The sequence below is a fragment of the Thalassophryne amazonica genome, chromosome 1, assembly GCF_902500255.1.
Source record: "Thalassophryne amazonica chromosome 1, fThaAma1.1, whole genome shotgun sequence".
Classification (NCBI taxonomy): Eukaryota; Metazoa; Chordata; class Actinopteri; order Batrachoidiformes; family Batrachoididae; genus Thalassophryne; species Thalassophryne amazonica.
In genome coordinates this window covers 46,546,986-46,567,079 of record NC_047103.1, presented here as the reverse complement: position 1 = coordinate 46,567,079, position 20,094 = coordinate 46,546,986, and the positions used below count along the sequence as shown (strand labels likewise).

At 45.2% G+C, this 20,094-nt stretch overlaps 1 protein-coding gene across 1 annotated transcript in view; it reads right to left on the bottom strand.

Annotated features, from left to right (window-relative positions):
- Nucleotides 1-20,094, bottom strand: part of flt1 (fms related receptor tyrosine kinase 1) — a 199,856-nt gene that overhangs the window by 65,031 nt on the left and 114,731 nt on the right. Inside the window, exon 11 of the mRNA XM_034169045.1 lies at nt 337-460. Within this exon, the coding sequence (XP_034024936.1) occupies nt 337-460 (124 nt within the window). The remainder of the gene's footprint in view (nt 1-336; nt 461-20,094) is intronic.

The following is a 20,094-nucleotide window of genomic DNA, read 5'->3' as shown; positions in this document are numbered from 1 at the left end:
CGAAAAATAGCATCAGAAATTTGTCCAGGTTTTCATCCTAACAGCTCTTCATGCCTCCAGATGGCTTATGCCATGTTTTTGAGTGCTATTCTAGTTAGAAATAATTTAGCAGAAGAAAATAAGTGTCCTTTATTTGTATTTTTTTCATTGATGCTCAACTTCTATTCCTATGAATGGAACTTTTACCAAAACTTTGCCAAATATTGCATTTGAGATCATACTTTTAATAAGTGTTACATACATTTGGGTTTTTTCCAAATTGGGATATTTTGCATTTTTCGAATGACAGCTGTATGAACAGTCCATCGTGTTTCATCGTTTCATGGTAACACCCACCTTATTCTTCCCCTGAAGCACTTCCTGTCTGCAAATAACACTCAGGATGCGGTTGTGTGAGGATGTCGTGGAGACTCTCTCTGTAATAGGGCTCCACAGCAATGGGGACTTTGGAGAGATGCACCTTGAAGGAGGGAGGGGGGGACATGTAGTGGAAGAGGGACAGGACCTCAGCTGTGTTGACATAAGTTGCGTCACACTGTCAGTGATGGAACTCCAGAAAAAGAAAATGTTTCAATTGCTCACTGCAACATAATCATCATCACCAAAGCATAAAAAAATCTCTCAGCATATCCTCTCACTGTGACAGTCTAAGGAGTGTTGTATAATGCTGGATTGTTCATCTGTGGAGGATACAGAGGAGGCCCTGTCCTCCTGTGGATCAACATCCTCCCATTCTTAACAAATCCACCCACATTTCCAGGACAGAGTTCCTCTCAAAGACTCTTATGAGTCTAAATCCATAGATTACACAACATTGCAGCTGTGGGAGTTTATTTGATGCTCTTTGTCATTGAAAATTTTAAGTTAGAATGCAGACTGCAAATTTTAAAAATTTTAAAATGTGTAAACAGACAAACAATGGATTTGTTGGCTCACAATATGGCTTATTACCAGTGGTGGGCACACTTCCGATAATCCGATAACAGATAATTATCGAAGATAATGTTTTCATTATCGAATTATCTTTTTAGATAACTTTAAAAACCATCATCGACTAATTATCTTCTGATGAATTGCCGTCCGACAACTTTTAGACCGATAACGTAGTAAACCAAGCTGAACAGTGAAAAACATTTTTAAAACTTAAAAGCAGTTGAGACCTACCTGTTAAAAGTTTCCTAAAAGGTATATTGATCTACCCTCTGCAAACAGAAAAGAGCTGTTTTCAGAAGAAACCATTCTATCCTCTGTAGGCAAAGGAGAACTGGTGACCCCCCCCCCCCCCCCAAAAAAAATCATTTCCTTTAATACAATACTGATATAACCGCAATATCACCCAAGTCATCCAGAGGCATACATGTTTAACTTATGGTTCAAATTTTAACCTACTCATTTTGGACAAGTTATTTAAAATTACTGTCATGTCTGAAGTTTTATAAAGTGAAAATATCAGATATTTGTTTTCGTTTTAAAGTAATGTGCGAATTTTTAAGGTTTTGTGACCACATGCTGTGCCCGGCAGCAATGCATTATGGGTAGCATAGGGTAATCTCAGACGTTCACGACAGGACAAATGCATTTCAGACACTCTGTTCAGGCTCCACGGACAACAGCATTAAACTCTAGTGCCTAAAACTCTCGTGAATATATTCTCTGGGTTTATAGAAGTTATTGTATTTGCGTTTGTTAAATTCCACGCATCTTAAATGTAGCAGACACGGATTATCTGGAATTTTGTTTGGCAAGTTTTCAAGGCCGCTACTGCCATCTACTGGCCAGTAGTGTTCATGGCAGTATTCGCCCCAAGTACTAAGCGTCTGGGTACCAGTAGATGGCAGTGTTCTATTTATTTTGACCCAGTTGTCAGATGGTGGTCAAATCAACTTTTTGGCTTTGCAAATGTTTTTTTTTTTACTAATTAAGTTTAAAAACAAAACAACAACAACAACAACAACAAAAATTACAAGACAGCTCTGCGGTTGGATGCTTGTAGCTCTTCAGCAGCAGCAGGTGGTCGTGAGATGTTAAAGCTTGTTACTCCACTACACGATGCAGGACGCACGATTAACCTGAAACTTGGTCCAAAAAATTCTCGCATGAATGAAAAATCATCTGAAAAATGGCCAAAACACGCACAGTGTAAAGCCAACATTTATGTGTCAAGATAAGGCTTTTCAGAACTGACCAATTGTTAACCTTGTCCGTTGTTTTATCTATGTTTTTATTATTTATTATTGCATTTTAACCTGTGAAGTGCTTTGTGACTTATGTCTGTGAAAGGCACTACATAAATAAATTTACTTACTTACTAATATTGAGTGTACATTTTACAACATCATAAAATGTGCGCACATCATCAAATGTGCGCACGGCACTAATAAAACGTGCGCACATTCTCTCCACATGCAAAATATTTTGCGATGACACTTTCAGGGCTCTGTAAAAATGCCTGTTTTTACAAATAAAAACGGAATATTTTACAAAAGCACATTTATCTTTAAACCAACACACGGCACATGTCACATTAACGTGTTGGTTTACATAATGAATGACTGAACCAATCAGTGTTTAGCAGAGGCACTTTTACCCAGAATGCTTTGCGGTCTGTGTTTGTTACAAAACCTCAGAATTAGTGCATTATTCAACATTAAAAGATATATGTTATATTTTAACTTTGTACAAATGACAGAATTGACATTAATGGAGTTATTCTATCAGTATTTTCACAAAACCATAAGTTAGTATGACTTTATTTTTCAAGACCTCCGCCTGACCGGAGCATTATGATCAGTAGAGAGCTGATGTTGTGGGTGCTCTCAGGATTTGTCTGTGCAGCTTCCTACAGGGGGCAGCATGGTCAAACATGGAAATACTGGCTCATTCTTTGGGTCTTTTGTCGCTTTTGATGTTTTCAAAAGCGATCGTGTTAAAAGTCAATTTCAGCTTCTTAGTAATTGCAAACGTACCAGAGACAATTACATTTTTGGGTGGTTTATTGGTTTATCTTTATCAAAGATAACTTTTCCGTTATCTGATTATCTGTTATCGAAGTTAATTTTTTGGTTATCTGTGCCCACCACTGCTTATTACTAATAATTCTTATGGCTTTGTTTTGTAGTAAAAATACTGCATTTGTATTTGTTTTGTAGGTGGTTCCCCAAACTTCAATACAATAGGTCATGTACGGAACAAGTAATGATGTAAGGTAACTAATGCGTGTTGGGAGAGGATGTCTTGTGCTTTATACAAAATGGCAATGGCTTTTGACATTTTTGATTTAACATAATTTGTACGTGTTTTCCAACTCAACTGATCATCAGTGAAAACCCCAAGAAATTTAGTTACATTTACAAGTGTTGTGAAGGTGTCGTAGCACGGACCCACAACAGGGGGCGCAAATGAACGGACAATGACTAAACCAAAAGGTAACAATTTAATGTTGTGACGCTACACAATGAAAAGACACAGAAAATATGCACATTCAATTAGCACCAGGTGACGTGTGGCAGGCTCGAAGATAGGAGACCCCCCCGACGAGAGAGAAGCCGTACTCCACACGGCTTCCACCACCAACGGTCTGAAGAACACCGGAGCCGCCAAGTCCCGAGTCCCCAGGTGGCCTCTGTTCCCGGCTGTCGACCCTGGTACTGCTGGCAGAAAGCAAAAACAGGATGTGTGAGTGTGAGTCCGCACACTCAGTAATACACAGTCCAACACTGATGGGAGGGAGCACCTCCACCTCCAATCATACACTCAAGCAGCTCCTGTCAGTCACTTATCTGGAGGGAGTGGGAGGCGAAGACGTCGCGGTTCCCACAATACGCCGCTCCAACAAAACTGTCCCACAGGAATAAACGGCTGCAAACAGAGATCAAAACGTGGATTAATCCAAATACTGCAGAGACGGATTACCTCAGGAATGGTAGTCGATTTCTCGGCGAGGAGGTGGAGTTGCAGTCCGGCTTTTATGGTGGTGATGATGATGAACGAGTGACAGCTGGGGCAGGGGATGAATGACAGCTGTCACTTCTTCTAGGTCTGGCGCCCTCTCGTGCTTGGAGCCCGCACTCCAAGCAGGGCGCCCTCTGGTGGTGGTGGGCCAGCAGTACCTCCTCTTCAGCGCCCCACACAACAGGACCCCCCCCTCAACGGGCGCCTCCTGGCATCCGACCAGGCTTGTCCGGATGTCTTGCGTAGAAATCGGCCAGGAGGGCCGGGTCCAGGATGAAGCTCCTCTTCACCCAGGAGCGTTCCTCAGGTCCATACCCCTCCCAGTCCACCAGATATTGGAAACCCCGGCCCTTACGACGGACGTCCAGGAGCCTGCGCACTGTCCAAGCAGGCTCCCCGTCGATGCCCGTCCGGGCAGGAGGTGGCGGTGGTCCCGGAGTACAGAGGGGCGAGGTGTGGTGTGGCTTGAGATGGGAAACATGAAAGACGGGGTGAATCCGCAGTGAAGCCAGGAGTCGAAGCTTCACTGCGGCCGGGTTGATGATCTTGAGGATCTTAAATGGTCCGATGAATCTGTCTTTCAATTTAGGGGAGGCGACAGACAGAGGGATGTCCTTGGTCGAAAGCCACACCTCCTGCCCAGGCTGGTATGTGGGGGCCGGGGAACGCCGGCGGTCCGCATGGGCCTTAGCCCTCGTCCGGGCCTTTACCAATGCAGAGCGGGCGGCCCGCCACACCCGGCGGCACCTCCTGAGGTGGGCCTGGACCGAGGGCACACCGACCTCTCCCTCCACCAACGGGAACAACGGGGGCTGGTACCCCAAACATGCCTCAAAAGGGGAGAGGCCGGTAGCAGACGAAACTTGGCTGTTGTGGGCATACTCGATCCAGGCCAGATGGTGACTCTAGGCCGCCGGATGCGCGGAGGTGACACATCGGAGGGCTTGCTCTAACTCCTGATTAGCCCGCTCTGCCTGGCCGTTGGTCTGGGGGTGGTACCCGGACGAGAGACTTACGGTGGCCCCCAGCTCCTTACAGAAACTCTTCCACACCCGTGAAGAGAACTGGGGGCCCCGATCCGAGACGACGTCCGACGGTATCCCATGCAGCCGCATGACGTGGTGGACCAGGAGGTCTGCTGTCTCCTGGGCTGTCGGGAGCTTCGGGAGGGCCACGAAGTGGGCCGCCTTGGAGAACCGGTCGACTATCGTGAGAATCACGGTGTTGCCCTGGGACGGCGGGAGGCCCGTGACGAAGTCCAGGCTGATGTGAGACCAGAGGCGATGAGGCAATGGCAGGGGATGGAGGAGTCCCGTCGTCCTCCGGTGGTCCGCCTTACCCCTGGCGCAGATGGTACAGGCCTGGACGTAGTCCCGGACGTCGGTTTCCAGGGACGCCCACCAGAAGCGCTGCTGGACTACTGCCACGGTCCTGCGTACTCCGGGATGACAGGACAGCTTGGACCCGTGACAGAAGTCCAAGACGGCAGCTCTTGCCTCTGGTGGGACGTATAGTCTGTTCTTGGGGCCGGTCCCCGGGTCCGGGCTTCTTGTCAGGGCCTCCCGGACGGTCTTCTCCACGTCCCAGGTGAGGGTGGCCACGACAGTGGACTCGGGGATGATGGTCTCGGTGGGGTTCGACAGCTCCGCTTTGGCTTCTTCTTCATGCACCCGGGACAATGCATCTGGTTTTTGGTTCTTGGTCCCGGGGCGGTACGTGATCTGGAAGTCAAAGCGCCCGAAGAACAGAGACCAGCGGGCTTGCCTGGGGTTCAGCCGCTTGGCGGTCCGGATGTACTCCAGGTTCCGATGGTCCGTGAAAACCGGGAAGGGCAACGACGCCCCCTCCAGCAGGTGTCTCCACTCTTCAAGAGCCTCCTTCACCGTGAGAAGTTCCCGATTGCCGACGTCATAGTTCCGTTCAGCTGGGGTCAACCTGCGGGAAAAAAAGGCACAAGGATGGAGAACCTTATCAGCCTCCACGCTCTGGGACAGCACGGCTCCTATCCCTGAGTCAGAGGCGTCCACTTCAACTACGTACTGGCGATCAGGATCAGGCTGCACCAGAACTGGTGCAGTCGAGAACCGGCGTTTCAACTCCTGGAACGCGGCTTCGCACCGATCCGACCAGGTGAAGGGGACTTTGGTGGAGGTCAGGGCAGTCAGGGGGCTAACTACCTGACTGTAACCTTTGATGAACCTCCTATAGAAATTTGCAAAGCCGAGGAACTGCTGTAGTTTCCTACGGCTTATCGGTTGGGGCCAATCTCTCACCGCCGCAACCTTGGCCGGATCAGGGGCGACGGAGTTGGAGGAGATTATGAACCCCAAGAAGGACAAAGAAGTGCGGTGGAACTCGCACTTCTCGCCCTTCACAAACAGCCGATTCTCCAACAACCGCTGTAGGACCTGACGTACATGCTGGACATGGGTCTCAGGGTCCGGGGAGAAGATGAGTATATCGTCCAGATATACGAAGACGAACCGATGCAGGAAGTCCCGCAAGACGTCGTTTACCAAAGCTTGGAACGTCGCGGGGGCGTTGGTGAGGCCGAACGGCATGACCAGGTACTCAAAGTGACCTAACAGGGTGTTAAACACCGTCTTCCATTCGTCTCCCTCCCGGATCCGAACCAGGTGGTACGCATTTCTAAGATCCAATTTAGTGAAAATTTGGGCTCCATGCAGGGGCGTAAACACAAAATCCAACAGGGGCAACGGGTATCGGTTGCGGACCGTGATCTCGTTCAGCCCTCTGTAATCAATGCATGGACGGAGTCCGCCGTCTTTCTTGCCCACAAAAAAGAAACCAGCACCCATCGGGGAGGTGGAGTTTCGGATTAGCCCGGCAGCTAAGGAGTCCCGGATGTAGGTCTCCATTGATTCGCGTTCCGGACGTGAGAGGTTGTACAGCCTGCTGGACGGGTACTCAGCGCCCGGGACCAAATCGATGGGACAATCATACGGTCGGTGCGGGGGAAGAGTGAGCGCCAGATCTTTGCTGAAAACATCAGCAAGATCATGGTACTCCTTTGGCACCACCGATAGATTGGGGGGGACTTTGACCTCCTCATTAGCCGTAGTGCCAGGAGGAACTGAGGATCCTAGGCACTCCCGGTGGCAGGTTTCGCTCCACTGCGTCACAACCCCAGACGGCCAATCAATCCGGGGATTGTGCTTCACCATCCATGGAAAGCCCAAAATCACTCGGGAAGTAGATGGTGTGACGTGGAACACTATCTCCTCCCTGTGATTCCCAGACACAACCAAAGTCATTGGTTGAGTCTGATGTGTGATTAATGGAAGCAGGGTGCCGTCTAGTGCTCGCACCTGCAATGGTGCCGGCAGAGCCACCAGGGGGAGCCCTACTTCCTTTGCCCATCTGCTGTCCAGCAGATTCCCTTCCGACCCTGTGTCTAATAGTGCTGGGGCATGAAGGGTTAAATCCCCACTCAGGATTGTTACTGGGATTCGTGCAGGTTTGCGGGGTTTTCCCGCGTGCGTATTATGGCCCACCCTTAGCCCAGTTTCTAAGGATGGGCGTTGTAGTTTGACCGTTTAGGGCAGTCCCTCTGCATGTGCTCACATGAGCCGCAGATAAAACACTCCCCGCGGGCCAGTCTCCTTTGTCGGATGTTTGTTTTACTTTGGCCCTGCTCGTGTCCATAGCCTCCTCAGCAGGGGGAGCTGTAGCCACACGGAGCTCTCTGGCAGTGAAGCGTGGGGACGACGTCACTTTGTCGGAACTGGAAGGAGGAGGGACGGCTCGTGCCCGGTCACGCCCCCCGGCCTGCTCCCGACGATGCTCGTTTAAGCGGTTGTCTAAGCGTATAACTAAATCAATAAGCCCGTCAAAATCCCACGGTTCCTCCTTAGCCAGTAGGTGCTCCTTGAGGACCGGTGACAGTCCATTTACAAAGGCGGCGCGGAGCGCAACGTTATTCCAGCCGGACCTCGCTGCCGCGATGCGGAAGTCGACTGCATACTCGGCTGCGCTACGGCGCCCCTGTCTCATCGACAGCAGCACGTTCGAAGCGGTCTCGCCTCTGTTGGGATGATCAAACACTTGTTTGAACTCCCGTACAAACCCAGTATAAGACGTTAGGAGCCGTGAATTCTGCTCCCAAAGCGCCGTAGCCCATGCGCGTGCTTCTCCTCGAAGCAAATTGATCACATAAGCCACCCGGCTAGCGTCTGATGCGTACATGACAGGGCGCTGTGAAAAGACGAGCGAACACTGCATGAGGAAGTCCGCGCACGTCTCGACACAGCCCCCGTACGGTTCCGGAGGGCTTATGTATGCTTCAGGGGACGGTGGGGGGGTTCGTTGAACGACCAGTGGAACGTCTGATACAGGCCCAGGACCAGCCAGAGGAGCGGCTGCAGCAGCGCCCTGCTCGTGCGCTTCCACCCTGGCGGTGAGAGCCTCCACCCTCCGATTAAGGAGGACATTCTGCTCGGTCACTAAGTCTAACCGAGCCGTGAAGGCGGTTAAGATCTGCTGCAGCTCACTCAACACGCCTCCTGCTGACGCCTGCGCTCCTGGTTCTTCCATTGGCCGTTCAAGCTCGGGTTGACGCCCCTCGGAGTCCATGACGATGGCCAAGAAATCCTGTTGTGAAGGTGTCGTAGCACGGACCCACAACAGGGGGCGCAAATGAACGGACAATGACTAAACCAAAAGGTAACAATTTAATGTTGTGACGCTACACAACGAAAAGACACAGAAAATATGCACAGTCAATTAGCACCAGGTGACGTGTGGCAGGCTCGAAGATAGGAGACCCCCCCGATGAGAGAGAAGCCGTACTCCACACGGCTTCCACCACCAACGGTCTGAAGAACACCGGAGCCGCCAAGTCCCGAGTCCCCAGGTGGCCTCTGTTCCCGGCTGTCGACCCTGGTACTGCTGGCAGAAAGCAAAAACAGGATGTGTGAGTGTGAGTCCGCACACTCAGTAATACACAGTCCAACACTGATGGGAGGGAGCACCTCCACCTCCAATCATACACTCAAGCAGCTCCTGTCAGTCACTTATCTGGAGGGAGTGGGAGGCGAAGACGTCGCGGTTCCCACAATACGCCGCTCCAACAAAACTGTCCCACAGGAATAAACGGCTGCAAACAGAGATCAAAACGTGGATTAATCCAAATACTGCAGAGACGGATTACCTCAGGAATGGTAGTCGATTTCTCGGCGAGGAGGTGGAGTTGCAGTCCGGCTTTTATGGTGGTGATGATGATGAACGAGTGACAGCTGGGGCAGGGGATGAATGACAGCTGTCACTTCTTCTAGGTCTGGCGCCCTCTCGTGCTTGGAGCCCGCACTCCAAGCAGGGCGCCCTCTGGTGGTGGTGGGCCAGCAGTACCTCCTCTTCAGCGGCCCACACAACAACAAGTTCAAGATCAATATCGTGTACTTGTAAATTTCTACATAAATTCCTGGATTTATTTCAAATATGATACACTTTGTTTTACCAAAATGAAGCAATAATTTATTTGAGTCAAACCATTCTTTGAACTTCTGTAGTTCAAAAATGCCAAAATGTAATCTGTTAATAATGTTTAGAATGTGTGAAGTTTAAAATGTAATCTGTTAGGGATGTAATCTTATAAATAATGGTTAAAATTACGAAATAAGTCGGTGGCATGTGACAAAGTCATAGAAATGTAATCTGTTAAATTATGTTGATTAATGATGCTTGATATTGTAAGATTGTATTGTAAAAAAGGGGCAGAAAATATAAGACTTGTTCTTCCAATCTGCTCCTTTTCATTCAAGGGTTTGTAAAGTTTTGTTATTTCTGCTATTCTGTTTTTTTTCTTTTAAATGAATGAAATAAATATTAAATGAATAAATAAATAAATAAATAAAAAGTTCTGTCTCCATCATTTCCAGAACCTGTCCCAAATGATCCCCCCTACAAAACACAGTTGTGTCATCATCAAATAAAATGCAACTCACAAACTTAGAAACCAAACATGTCTTTAACATATAAAAGAAACAACAAAGGCCCAAGGACTGAGCCCTGGTACCCCACAAGTGCACTTCAAAAATTCAGAATTTATCCCACCAATATGAACACATTGATACCTGTTGTACAAATAACTTGCTATCTAATCCAATGTTGGTGAAGGGAAGAGAGGTAATGAGGAAGCAATGGGTAGATATGGTATCAAGGACAGATGGTAGTTTATTTTGCAAAAAGGATTAAATGGCTGTAATGAATACTGACTTTAAGAAAAGGGAGGGACACTGGGTAACATGTAAGAGTGGAGGAAGGTGCACACAATGGGATTACATTCTTTGTTGGAGATTGAAGCGAAAAGAAATTGGAGACCGTAAGGTGGTGACAGGAGAGAGTGTAGCTAGACAGCATAGGACGGTGGTTTGTAGGATTACTTTAGAGGTGAAAAAGAGGAAGAGAGTGAGAGTTCAACAAAGGATCACATGGTGGAAGCCAGAGAGAACATAGAGAGGACCAACTTCCTATACAGTAGTGTTCAGAATAATAGTAGTGCTATGTGACTAAAAAGATTAATCCAGGTTTTGAGTATATTTCTTATTGTTACATGGGAAACAAGGTACCAGTAGATTCAGTAGATTCTCACAAATCCAACAAGACCAAGCATTCATGATAAGCACACTCTTACTAGAGCATGACACGGGAGTGGATTTTCACTCCCATCCCATCCCGCTCCCAGAAAAAAAAATCCCATCCTGTCCCAATCCTGGACTGGAGTAAAAAAATAAATCCCATCCCGTCCCACTCCTGTAAAGATGACTCCCAATCCCATCCCGCTCCCACTCAAAATCAGTCCCACTCCCATCCCACTCCTGTATGTCTCGCGCCGTGATGATCAATCAGGGACTGAATTTGTAGTGACGTGGAGATGTCTGGAGTTTGACTGAAGATGTGAACATGTCCTGTATCTGGTAGCAGCCTGTGAGGAGGACTTATGTCTCTTTTGTCCTTTATTTCACAATTATGACAGAGTTTTTGGAGTGAGCAGCAGCGGGAGCGGAGCTTCTTTTTCTTTTTATTTTATGTGCGCGCGCGAGCGAATCGTCCATGGAGATTATTTTACTTATTAGCTACACAGATGTATAATAAAACAAATGGTGACTGGTTTCTAAACACAATTATGACAGAGTTTTTTGGGAAAGAGCGAGGAGCAGCAAGCAGTGGAGTTTTTTTTTTTGTCTGTCTACGTGCGCGCGCAAGCGAATCGTCTGTGGGGAATATTTTATTAATTAACTACACAGATGTATAATAAAACAAATGGTGACTGGTTTCTAAACACAATTATGACAGAGTTTTTTTGGGGGAAGAGTGAGCTGCAGCAAGCAGCAGAGTTTTTTTTTTTATTGTTTACATGTGCGTGCGCGAACGGGACAGGAGGTCCTCAAACTGGGTCCTGCAGAGGTGGAAGGACCGGTGAACGCAGCTGTCATTCAGACACAGCTCCTACAGCAAATAATGATCCTCTCTGTATTGGAAGTTTTCCACAACAACTCGCTCCGTGTGATCAAGGTCCGTCATGTTAACGTGACTGACAACCGGAGCCAGCGAGCGGAATGGAAGCTCCTCCTATTTGATGATGCACCGGGGCGAATTTTCACAGCAAAAGCAGAGCGACACACCGGGCGAAGGAGGCGCGTCCGTCGCCACGCGACCCCCGCGAATTTGTAGCATCTGATCGCGCCCGGTGTGAACGCGTTTTGGTTGTTTTAAATAGATGAAAATCATCATCTGTTTTTGGCATTCGCACTCCTGCCCGCTCCCGTTCATTTTTATTCCCGTCCCATCCCAATCACGGGATTGATAAAATTTTGACTCCCATCCCGCGGGAATCCCACAGGAATCACATGACCCACGGGAATTCCCGAAAAATGTCATCCTCTAACTCTTACGGCTATGAAATTGGGCTATTAGTAAAAAAAAAAGTAGAAAAGGGGGTGTTCACAATAATAGTAGCATCTGCTGTTGACGCTACAAACTCAAAACTATTATGTTCAAACTGCTTTTTTAGCAATCCTGTGAATCACTAAACTAGTATTTAGTTGTATAACCACAGTTTTTCATGATTTCTTCACATCTGTGAGGCATTAATTTTGTTGGTTTGGAACCAAGATTTTGCTCATTTACTAGTGTGCTTGGGGTCATTGTCTTGTTGAAACACCCATTTCAAGGGCATGTCCTCTTCAGCATAAGGCAACATGACCTCTTCAAGTGTTTTGACATATCCAAACTGATCTATGATACCTGGTATATGATATATAGACCCAACACCATAGCAGGAGAAACATGCCCATATCATGATGCTTGCACCACCATGCTTCACTGTTTTCACTGTGAACTGTGGCTTGAATTCAGAGTTTGGGGGTCGTCTCACAAACTGTCTGTGGTCCTTGGACCTAAAAAGAACAATTTTACTCTCATCAGTCCAAAAAATATTCCTCCATTTCTCTTTAGGCCAGTTGATGTGTTCTTTGGCAAATTGTAACCTCTACTGCATAAGTCTTTTATTTATCAGAGGGACTTTGCGGGGGATTTATGCAAATAAATTAGCTTCACACAGGCGTCTTCTAACTGTCACAGCACTTACAGGTAACTCCAGACTGTCTTTGATCATCCTGGAGCTGATCAATGGGTGAGCCTTTGCCATTCTGGTTATTCTTCTATCCATTTTGATGGTTGTTTTCCATTTTCTTCCATGTGTCTCTGTTTTTTTGTCCATTTTAAAGCATTGGAGATCATTGTAGATGAACAGCCTATAATTTTTTGCACCTGCGTATACGTTTTCCCCTCTCCAATCAACTTTTTAATCAAACTATGATGTTCTTCTGAACAATGTCTTGAATGTCCCATTTTCCTCAGGCTTTCAAAGAGAAAAGCACGTTCAACAGGTGCTGGCTTCATCCTTAAATAGGGGACACCTGATTCACACCTGTTTGTTCCATAAAATTGACAAACTCACTGACTGAATGCCACACTACTATTATTGTGAACACCCCCTTTTCTACTTTTTTTTTTTTTTTTTTACTAATAGCCCAATTTCATAGCCTTAGGAGTGTGCATATCATGAATGCTTGGTCTTGTTGGATTTGTGAGAATCGACTGAATCTACTGGTACCTTGTTTCCCATGTAACAATAAGAAATATACTCAAAATCTGGATTAATCTTTTTAGTCACATAGCACTACTATTATTCTGAACACTACTGTATGCTGCATTGTAATTGGCTGAGCGGGGCCACCATTTTGATTGTGTGTAACTGGGTGTTGCTATAGATGCACAATGGCAGTCTTTGTGTCACTCTAGAGTTGTATCAGAGACAAACATTTCTGTTTATGTGCATTTTTCATGACCATGGATCATAACTATACCAGCAACATCAGAAAAACATCAAGATCTAAAGGAACTGAGTGTTCGGCTATCAGCTGCACCAAGTACACTAAAACAAACAAGGAAGTGGCATTCTACTCCTTTACAAAGGGTATCATTAAGAAATTATTCGATCCACCGACATCAATAACCTTTTTTCTTAACGATTCCATTATCGGTCCTTCAGAGTGGCCATTGTTTTTGGGGGTGTTGGTCAGGAAAATGATCATTTCTCTACATTGATTACAGACTCTGCAGTGGGTGTGTAATCAACTTTTCTGCCGTGGGGCTTTGCTCTGAACCTTGAACCAATCGAAGCAGTGCTTCGATCTAATGCTTCGTTGATTCATTGTTTTAAAACCCTAAAGAGCATATGTCTGTGAGTAATACTTACCTTTTTTATGTTAAACTGACCTGTTATGGTCTTCTGAAACGGCTGATAGATGTATTTTATAACTTAAAAATGGGACCGATGCTAACGTGTTAGCATATCTGTGGCATTTTCAATCTTAAAATTAGCATTAAGCTGTTGCAGCTGTCAGCACGTTTGTGTGCATTATTTTCTGTATAATAATGGCTCAGCATTTGTTGTCGTAAAAGAGTCAAATGTATTACAAATTGTAATATTTTTAAATTTATTTTTGTTTATATATTAATAATAATAATAGCAACAATAATGGTAATAATAACTAATAAGGCTACAATACAATTTTAGAGAAAGAGACAAAAAGAACCTGATTAAAAACACAACAGAAAATTTAAACTAAATATAAAATATAAAACTAAAAATATAAACGATCAGGCTGCCTAGGTTATAATATACTTACAGTGCCTTATTTTCCACTCTATACACTCCACAATCATAACAGCTGTATAAATTAATATTTGTAATAGTAGTTCCTTGTGTTCTAAAGTCAAATAGTGCATTACAGTAGCTTGTAGTAGACTCAAGAGAAGTTTTGTTTACAAAACGTCACTCCACTGCAGCAGCCAAGCTGCCCCAGTTACACACAATCAAAATGGTGTCCAGATTACATCATTTTGTGAGAGTCAGCCCTCTCTATGTTCTCTCTGGTGGAAGCTGAAGGAGGAAGACCATCATGTGAAATTTAGGGAGTAGGTGAGAGAGGCACTGAATGGAGGGGAAGCAATTTTGAACAACTGGAAAAGTACTGCAGATGTGGTGAGGGATACAGCTTGGAAGGTACTGGGTGTGACATCTGGACATTGGAAGGAAGAAAAGGAGACTTGGTGGTGGAATGAAGATGTTTAAGAAAGCATAAGGAGAAAGAGGTTGACAAAAAAGAATTTGGATAGTCAGAGAGATGACGAAAGTTGACAGGAGTACAAGAAGATGAGGCGTAAGGTGAAAAGAGAAGTGAAAGAAGCTAAAGCAAAGGCATTTAGCGAGCTGTACATGATGTGTTACAGTAAGGAAGGAAAAAACGACTTGTACCAATGGGCCAGACAAAGGGACAGAGCTGGAAAGGATGTGCAGCAGGTTAGGTTGGTAAAGGATGCAGATGGTAATGTGCTGACAAGCAAGGAGAATGTGTTGATAAGGTTGAGGAGGAAATAGTTTGAGGAGCTGATGAATGAAGAAAATGAGAGAGAGAACAGGCTGGGTGATGTGGAGAGAGTAAATCAGGAGGTGCAAAGTGCAAGAGATTAGTTTGGATGATGTAAAGGCAGCTATGAAATGGATGAAGAGTGGAAAGGCAGTCGAAATGACATTTGAAGCATTGGAATGTCACGGAGAGATGGCACTGCAGAGGGAGTTTTTCCTTACCACTGTCGCCTGTGTGCTTGCTCTAGGGGTTGGTAAGGTTAAACCTTACTTGTGTGAAGCACCTTGAGGCAGCTTTGTTGTGATTTGGCTCTATATAAATGAAATAAATTGAATTGAATAGAGTGCAGTTTCTAACCAGAGAAGCCCAGTGTATGTAGGGAGAAGGATGCTGAGGATGGAGCCACCAGGCAGGAGGAGAAGAGGTCAGGATTTATTTATAGATGTGTTGAGGGAGGACTTTTTTTTATTTAACTTGAAAGGATAAACCCCTTGAGATTTATAATCTCATTTTCAAGGTGGTCCTCAGTAATAACAACAAAACATCCAATGGGCAAGACATGCAGCAGTACATACATAATAAAATATACAGATAGAGGCTACAATACAGCTACAAACAATTAATTACACACAAACATGTCTACACGCATACACCCACAACCACACATCACACCACACACACAACACTGTCTAACACTCTCCCATTAGTACTTGTACTACCATACAAAATGAATAAAATGAATTGTTATGCTGGTGGTTGGTGTGACAGAAGAAGATGCAAAGGACAGGGTGAGATGAAAACGACTGATCTACTGTGATAGTGGAAGCAGCCGAAAGAAGAAGAACAAGAATACGTACTGCCACGTACTATATACAGTATTTAGTCCGATGTCCTATTCCACTAATTTTTCAGGGATAGTAGAAGTTCTTCTGACATTTTGCTTTTTCACTTGGTGTCACCACAGCAGATATGCACGTTTATTCGGCACATTTTACACGAGATGCCCAACCTGACATAACTCCACATTACACAGAGAACAGGGATAGGGGCGGCCTTGAAGGGGCAACCTTCTGCTCTGAAAACTAGTGCACAATCCACTTTCCTGCCAGAACCCATTTGAAAGTTAATAAAAAAACCAAACACCTGAAATGGCTATTTTTTTGCAACACAATAAATACATCAATAAATAACTTCTGATGAATTTTTGCTGGGGCTGTCTCATCAAATACATGTTGTATGTTTATTTTCATTTTTGAATGAATGAATGAATGAATTTTATTCAGCGTGCATACGCACACATACTTAATAACAAAAAAAAAGAAATCTCTCACTAAAGAAAAACAAAACAAAAACAAAACTCGTAGGCAATTTCCAGTTTTGTGCGGCCGAAAAGGGTGTATAGTGGAGCAGATAATGGGAAAAATCTTTCAAATGTGGAAGCAAGCACCACAATTCGCATGGGTATACTTCTTGGGCCACTTATTTGAAAAAAAAAAAGTTAGCCACTTGAATTTTCAAAATGGCCACCATGTCGGGTATACGAAGCACATTTTTTGCTATATAATTGGAATCCCTGGACCGATTTGGATGATTTTAGTATCGAATCCTATGTTTTTGACCATGGGGAATTTGATTTCATAGCTCTAAATTCATTTGAGGGCTTCATTGTACCAATTTTAACCAAAAAAGTTGAAAAAAATACAGATAAACCATAGAATAATTTCAACAAAACATTTATTATGTATGCCAATACAAAAAGTATGTTCACATTTAGTATGAACAATGAGGAATGTTTGGATATTAAATTCTAATTCTAACTGAGAAACATGACAAGAAAGGATAATGTCCATAGCACATGTGTCATCAGTCCAAATCACAACATGTTCAATGCAAGGTGCGTTCAATAAGTTTTGAGACTTTTTTTCTTAAAGACACTTTTTCCCAGGACAAGCACAAAACTTCAGCTGCAATTATCTTGTTGCATCATTCCAACAATTTCTGGAGGTCCTCATGTGTGAACATGTCAATGACCCTCACCACATCCTCTTTTATCCACTCATTGATTTCAAAACTGCCTTTGAGGATTTCCTTGGGCTTGGAAAACAACCAAAAGTCACACAGAGCTAGGTGTTGACTGTAGAGAGGGTGCAGAACCATCTTGATGCCAATCCCAGTCAAATATTTGGAAACATGGATGGAATTATGGACTGGTGCATTGTCATGCTGGAAATGCCACCGGCTGGATTTTGAAGAGTGCTGGCCATTGGTGATGAATTCTCTTTTGGAACTCCCTCAAGAACTCGCATAGTACTCGTTGTTGACTGTTTGTCGAGAGGGAAACCATTCGAATCAAATGCCTCCACTGGAACCAATAAAGACAGCTGTGATGAGCATAGTTTAGTAGGATCCAATTAACATCCATGTATAGCCATATCTTTCAACTTAGATTGACAAAAAATGGAATGGCATCTCATTATACATCTGTTATCATTAGTGATCGATCTCTGCTCCCCTCCACAGCATGTCTTTTTCCTGGTTCTCTCCCTCAGCCCCAACCAGTCCCAGCAGAAGACTGCCCCTCCCTGAGCCTGGTTCTGCTGGAGGTTTCTTCCTGTTAAAAGGGAGTTTTTCCTTCCCACTGTAGCCAAGTGCTTGCTCACAGGGGTCGTTTTGACCGTTGGGGTTTTACATAATTATTGTATGGCCTTGCCTTACAATATAAAGCGCCTTGGGGCAACTGTTTGTTGTGATTTGGCGCTATATAAAAAAATTGATTGATTGATTGATTGTTAATAACATATATCTAAATTACCATAGTATGGGATGATTATAATTTCTCCTGTGAAAAAAGTCTCAAACCTTATTGAATACACCTCATATATGTGCTAATGCAAGTCTACTTGGAACTCTTGGAATTATTGGAACATCACATCTACAATTACACAGTCCAGTACAGGTCAGACCAAAGCGGTAGCATTTGCATCGCCTAAGGCATTCTGATTTGCATCCACACTTGGTCAGTTGCTGACAGCTCTCTGCAATAGGTGGAAGCTCAGTCCAGAAGATCTGCCAGAGATCAGCTTCCTTAGTCCAACCCCAGTCGGCAGGACTCTGTGTTTCTGGCTGGCATACCAACGACTGACCCCATATGCAGCCTGCCTGGTAGGCAGCGCGCTTCACATTCTGCAGTAGAGCTGCTCGAGTAAGAGGAATTGCCTCATATGGTCTCTGCTTCAGAGCAAACATGTCTAACCTAACATCATCTACACCATCAGCTGTACTGGATCTGTCATACATCATGACCACAAACCTCTCCAAGGTCTTGAGGTCAGCATCTTCTACGGCTGGTGGGTACTGGCTGAGTTTCCTGAAGACATCAGAAGCCTCGTCACACACACCCCAGGTTTGCCAAGCAGTCTTCTTTCCCTTCCCACGGAATGCAGAGACAACATTGCAGCCAGTGAAGGCATGGAAGAAGAGAATTCCTTTGGTCTTCTCCTGTGCAAGGGAGTGGCAGAGGTCATGTACTGGAATCCACCTAGTTTTCTGTCCTTGGCCAAAGGCAATCCACAGCTGCTGAAGACCAATCTCCTGGAGGGTTGGCAGAATGCTCACTGCTATGACCAGAACATCTGTGTCACTGGCTTTGACCATGAGGACTTTGCTGCCTTGTACTGCTGCATGCTTGGCATGCACAAATATCCAGGTGTCAGCTTCTTCATGGCTACATGGAGCCATCTCAGCCAGGTTGATGGGGTGGTTGCTGACAACATCTTCTTCTTTGGTCACAATGACCAGGTTTGGAGCTGCCATCTGTGCAATCTTGTCAGCCAGGAAGTTGAACAACTCAGTTTTGTTGTCATTGTCTCGGAGGAAGTTCTGCCAGTATGAGGGGACTTGGCCATTCTCTGTCACCCTGCGTCTGACTCCCCGTCCTTGCTTTGACCTAGCTTCAGCTTTCAGACTCGATGGCTGGTACACATCAAACACAATGTCTGTCCTGCTGTACTTGGTCAAGGTATGGTTGGAAGAACATCAAGTACTGCATACTGCTCAAAAGTCTTTGAGGTCCTTGGTGGCAGACTATACACTAGTGCTGAACCATCAATGATGATGGTGTCAGCCTTTGGTTCTGTATCGGGGATAGTAACATGGGTCTCAAGAATAGTAGTAAGCTGGGATTTCTGACAGGTGGAAGCTTTCCCGCCATCACTTAGAGCAGCAAGGAATGCCTGGTCTCATGCTGAAAGAAGGCATTAAGGTCACATTCTCGGCTCTGGCAGGAGATGAAGAGCTTTGGAAAAGAGCTGGCAGTCCTCCTTCAATTCCTTTTCCTTTGATGTACCAACTGAGGATGGTTCCTGACTGGAAAAGTCTATCTTGTTCTTCTTGATTGGCTCATAGAATGTGGATTCTCCCCCCTCTAGTCTGTTCATGAAGTGCTGGAAACACGCTCTGCCCTTCTCATGGTGTGTGGCAAACCAGTTCAGCTGCAGTGTGATGGGCAATGTCCTTTGTGACCAATGAAAGGAGGTCCTGGCTCATTTCTTGGAATGGATTGCCATATCGTTCATGGTTTCTGAGAGTATTTCAACCTTCTCCAGAAGACCCGTTGAGCTCGTTCTGCCTGCTCATGATGGCTGGTATGTTGAGTAACCTCTTTGGTTCCAGATGCTGCCTCATACTGCTCAACCAAGTGGCTGAGTTCAGGACTAGCTACCATCCATCTTCTCTGTGCTGATGGATCTTCAGTCACAGTCGATTGCTTCTTGGAGCCATAGGTGAGAAGTTGGGTAAGTAGTGAGGACCAGTGCCAGAGTCCATCCAGAGGATGTGGCTGACTGCTGAAACAAAGGTACTACCTCTACTACTACACCCCTACACCCCTACTACTGCTACCACCTACATGGATTTCAGCTGACCTAGACCTCTATTTGTAAAGTATTTTTATTATATCTAGGGGATATGATAGAAGGAAGATTCTGAGTTATTCAAGAGTTCTAAATTCAGCTTCTACTGGTAAAAATGTGTAATTCGGCACCAAGAGCAATAATGTAGGGGCAAATATCAGCATGATATCGCTAAAAAGGGATTTTTGGTAGTGAGATGGTGTCCATGCTTGTAAAATGGCCACCATCTTGAATTTCAAGTGACTAACTTTTTTTTTTCAAAAGAGTAACCCCCAATG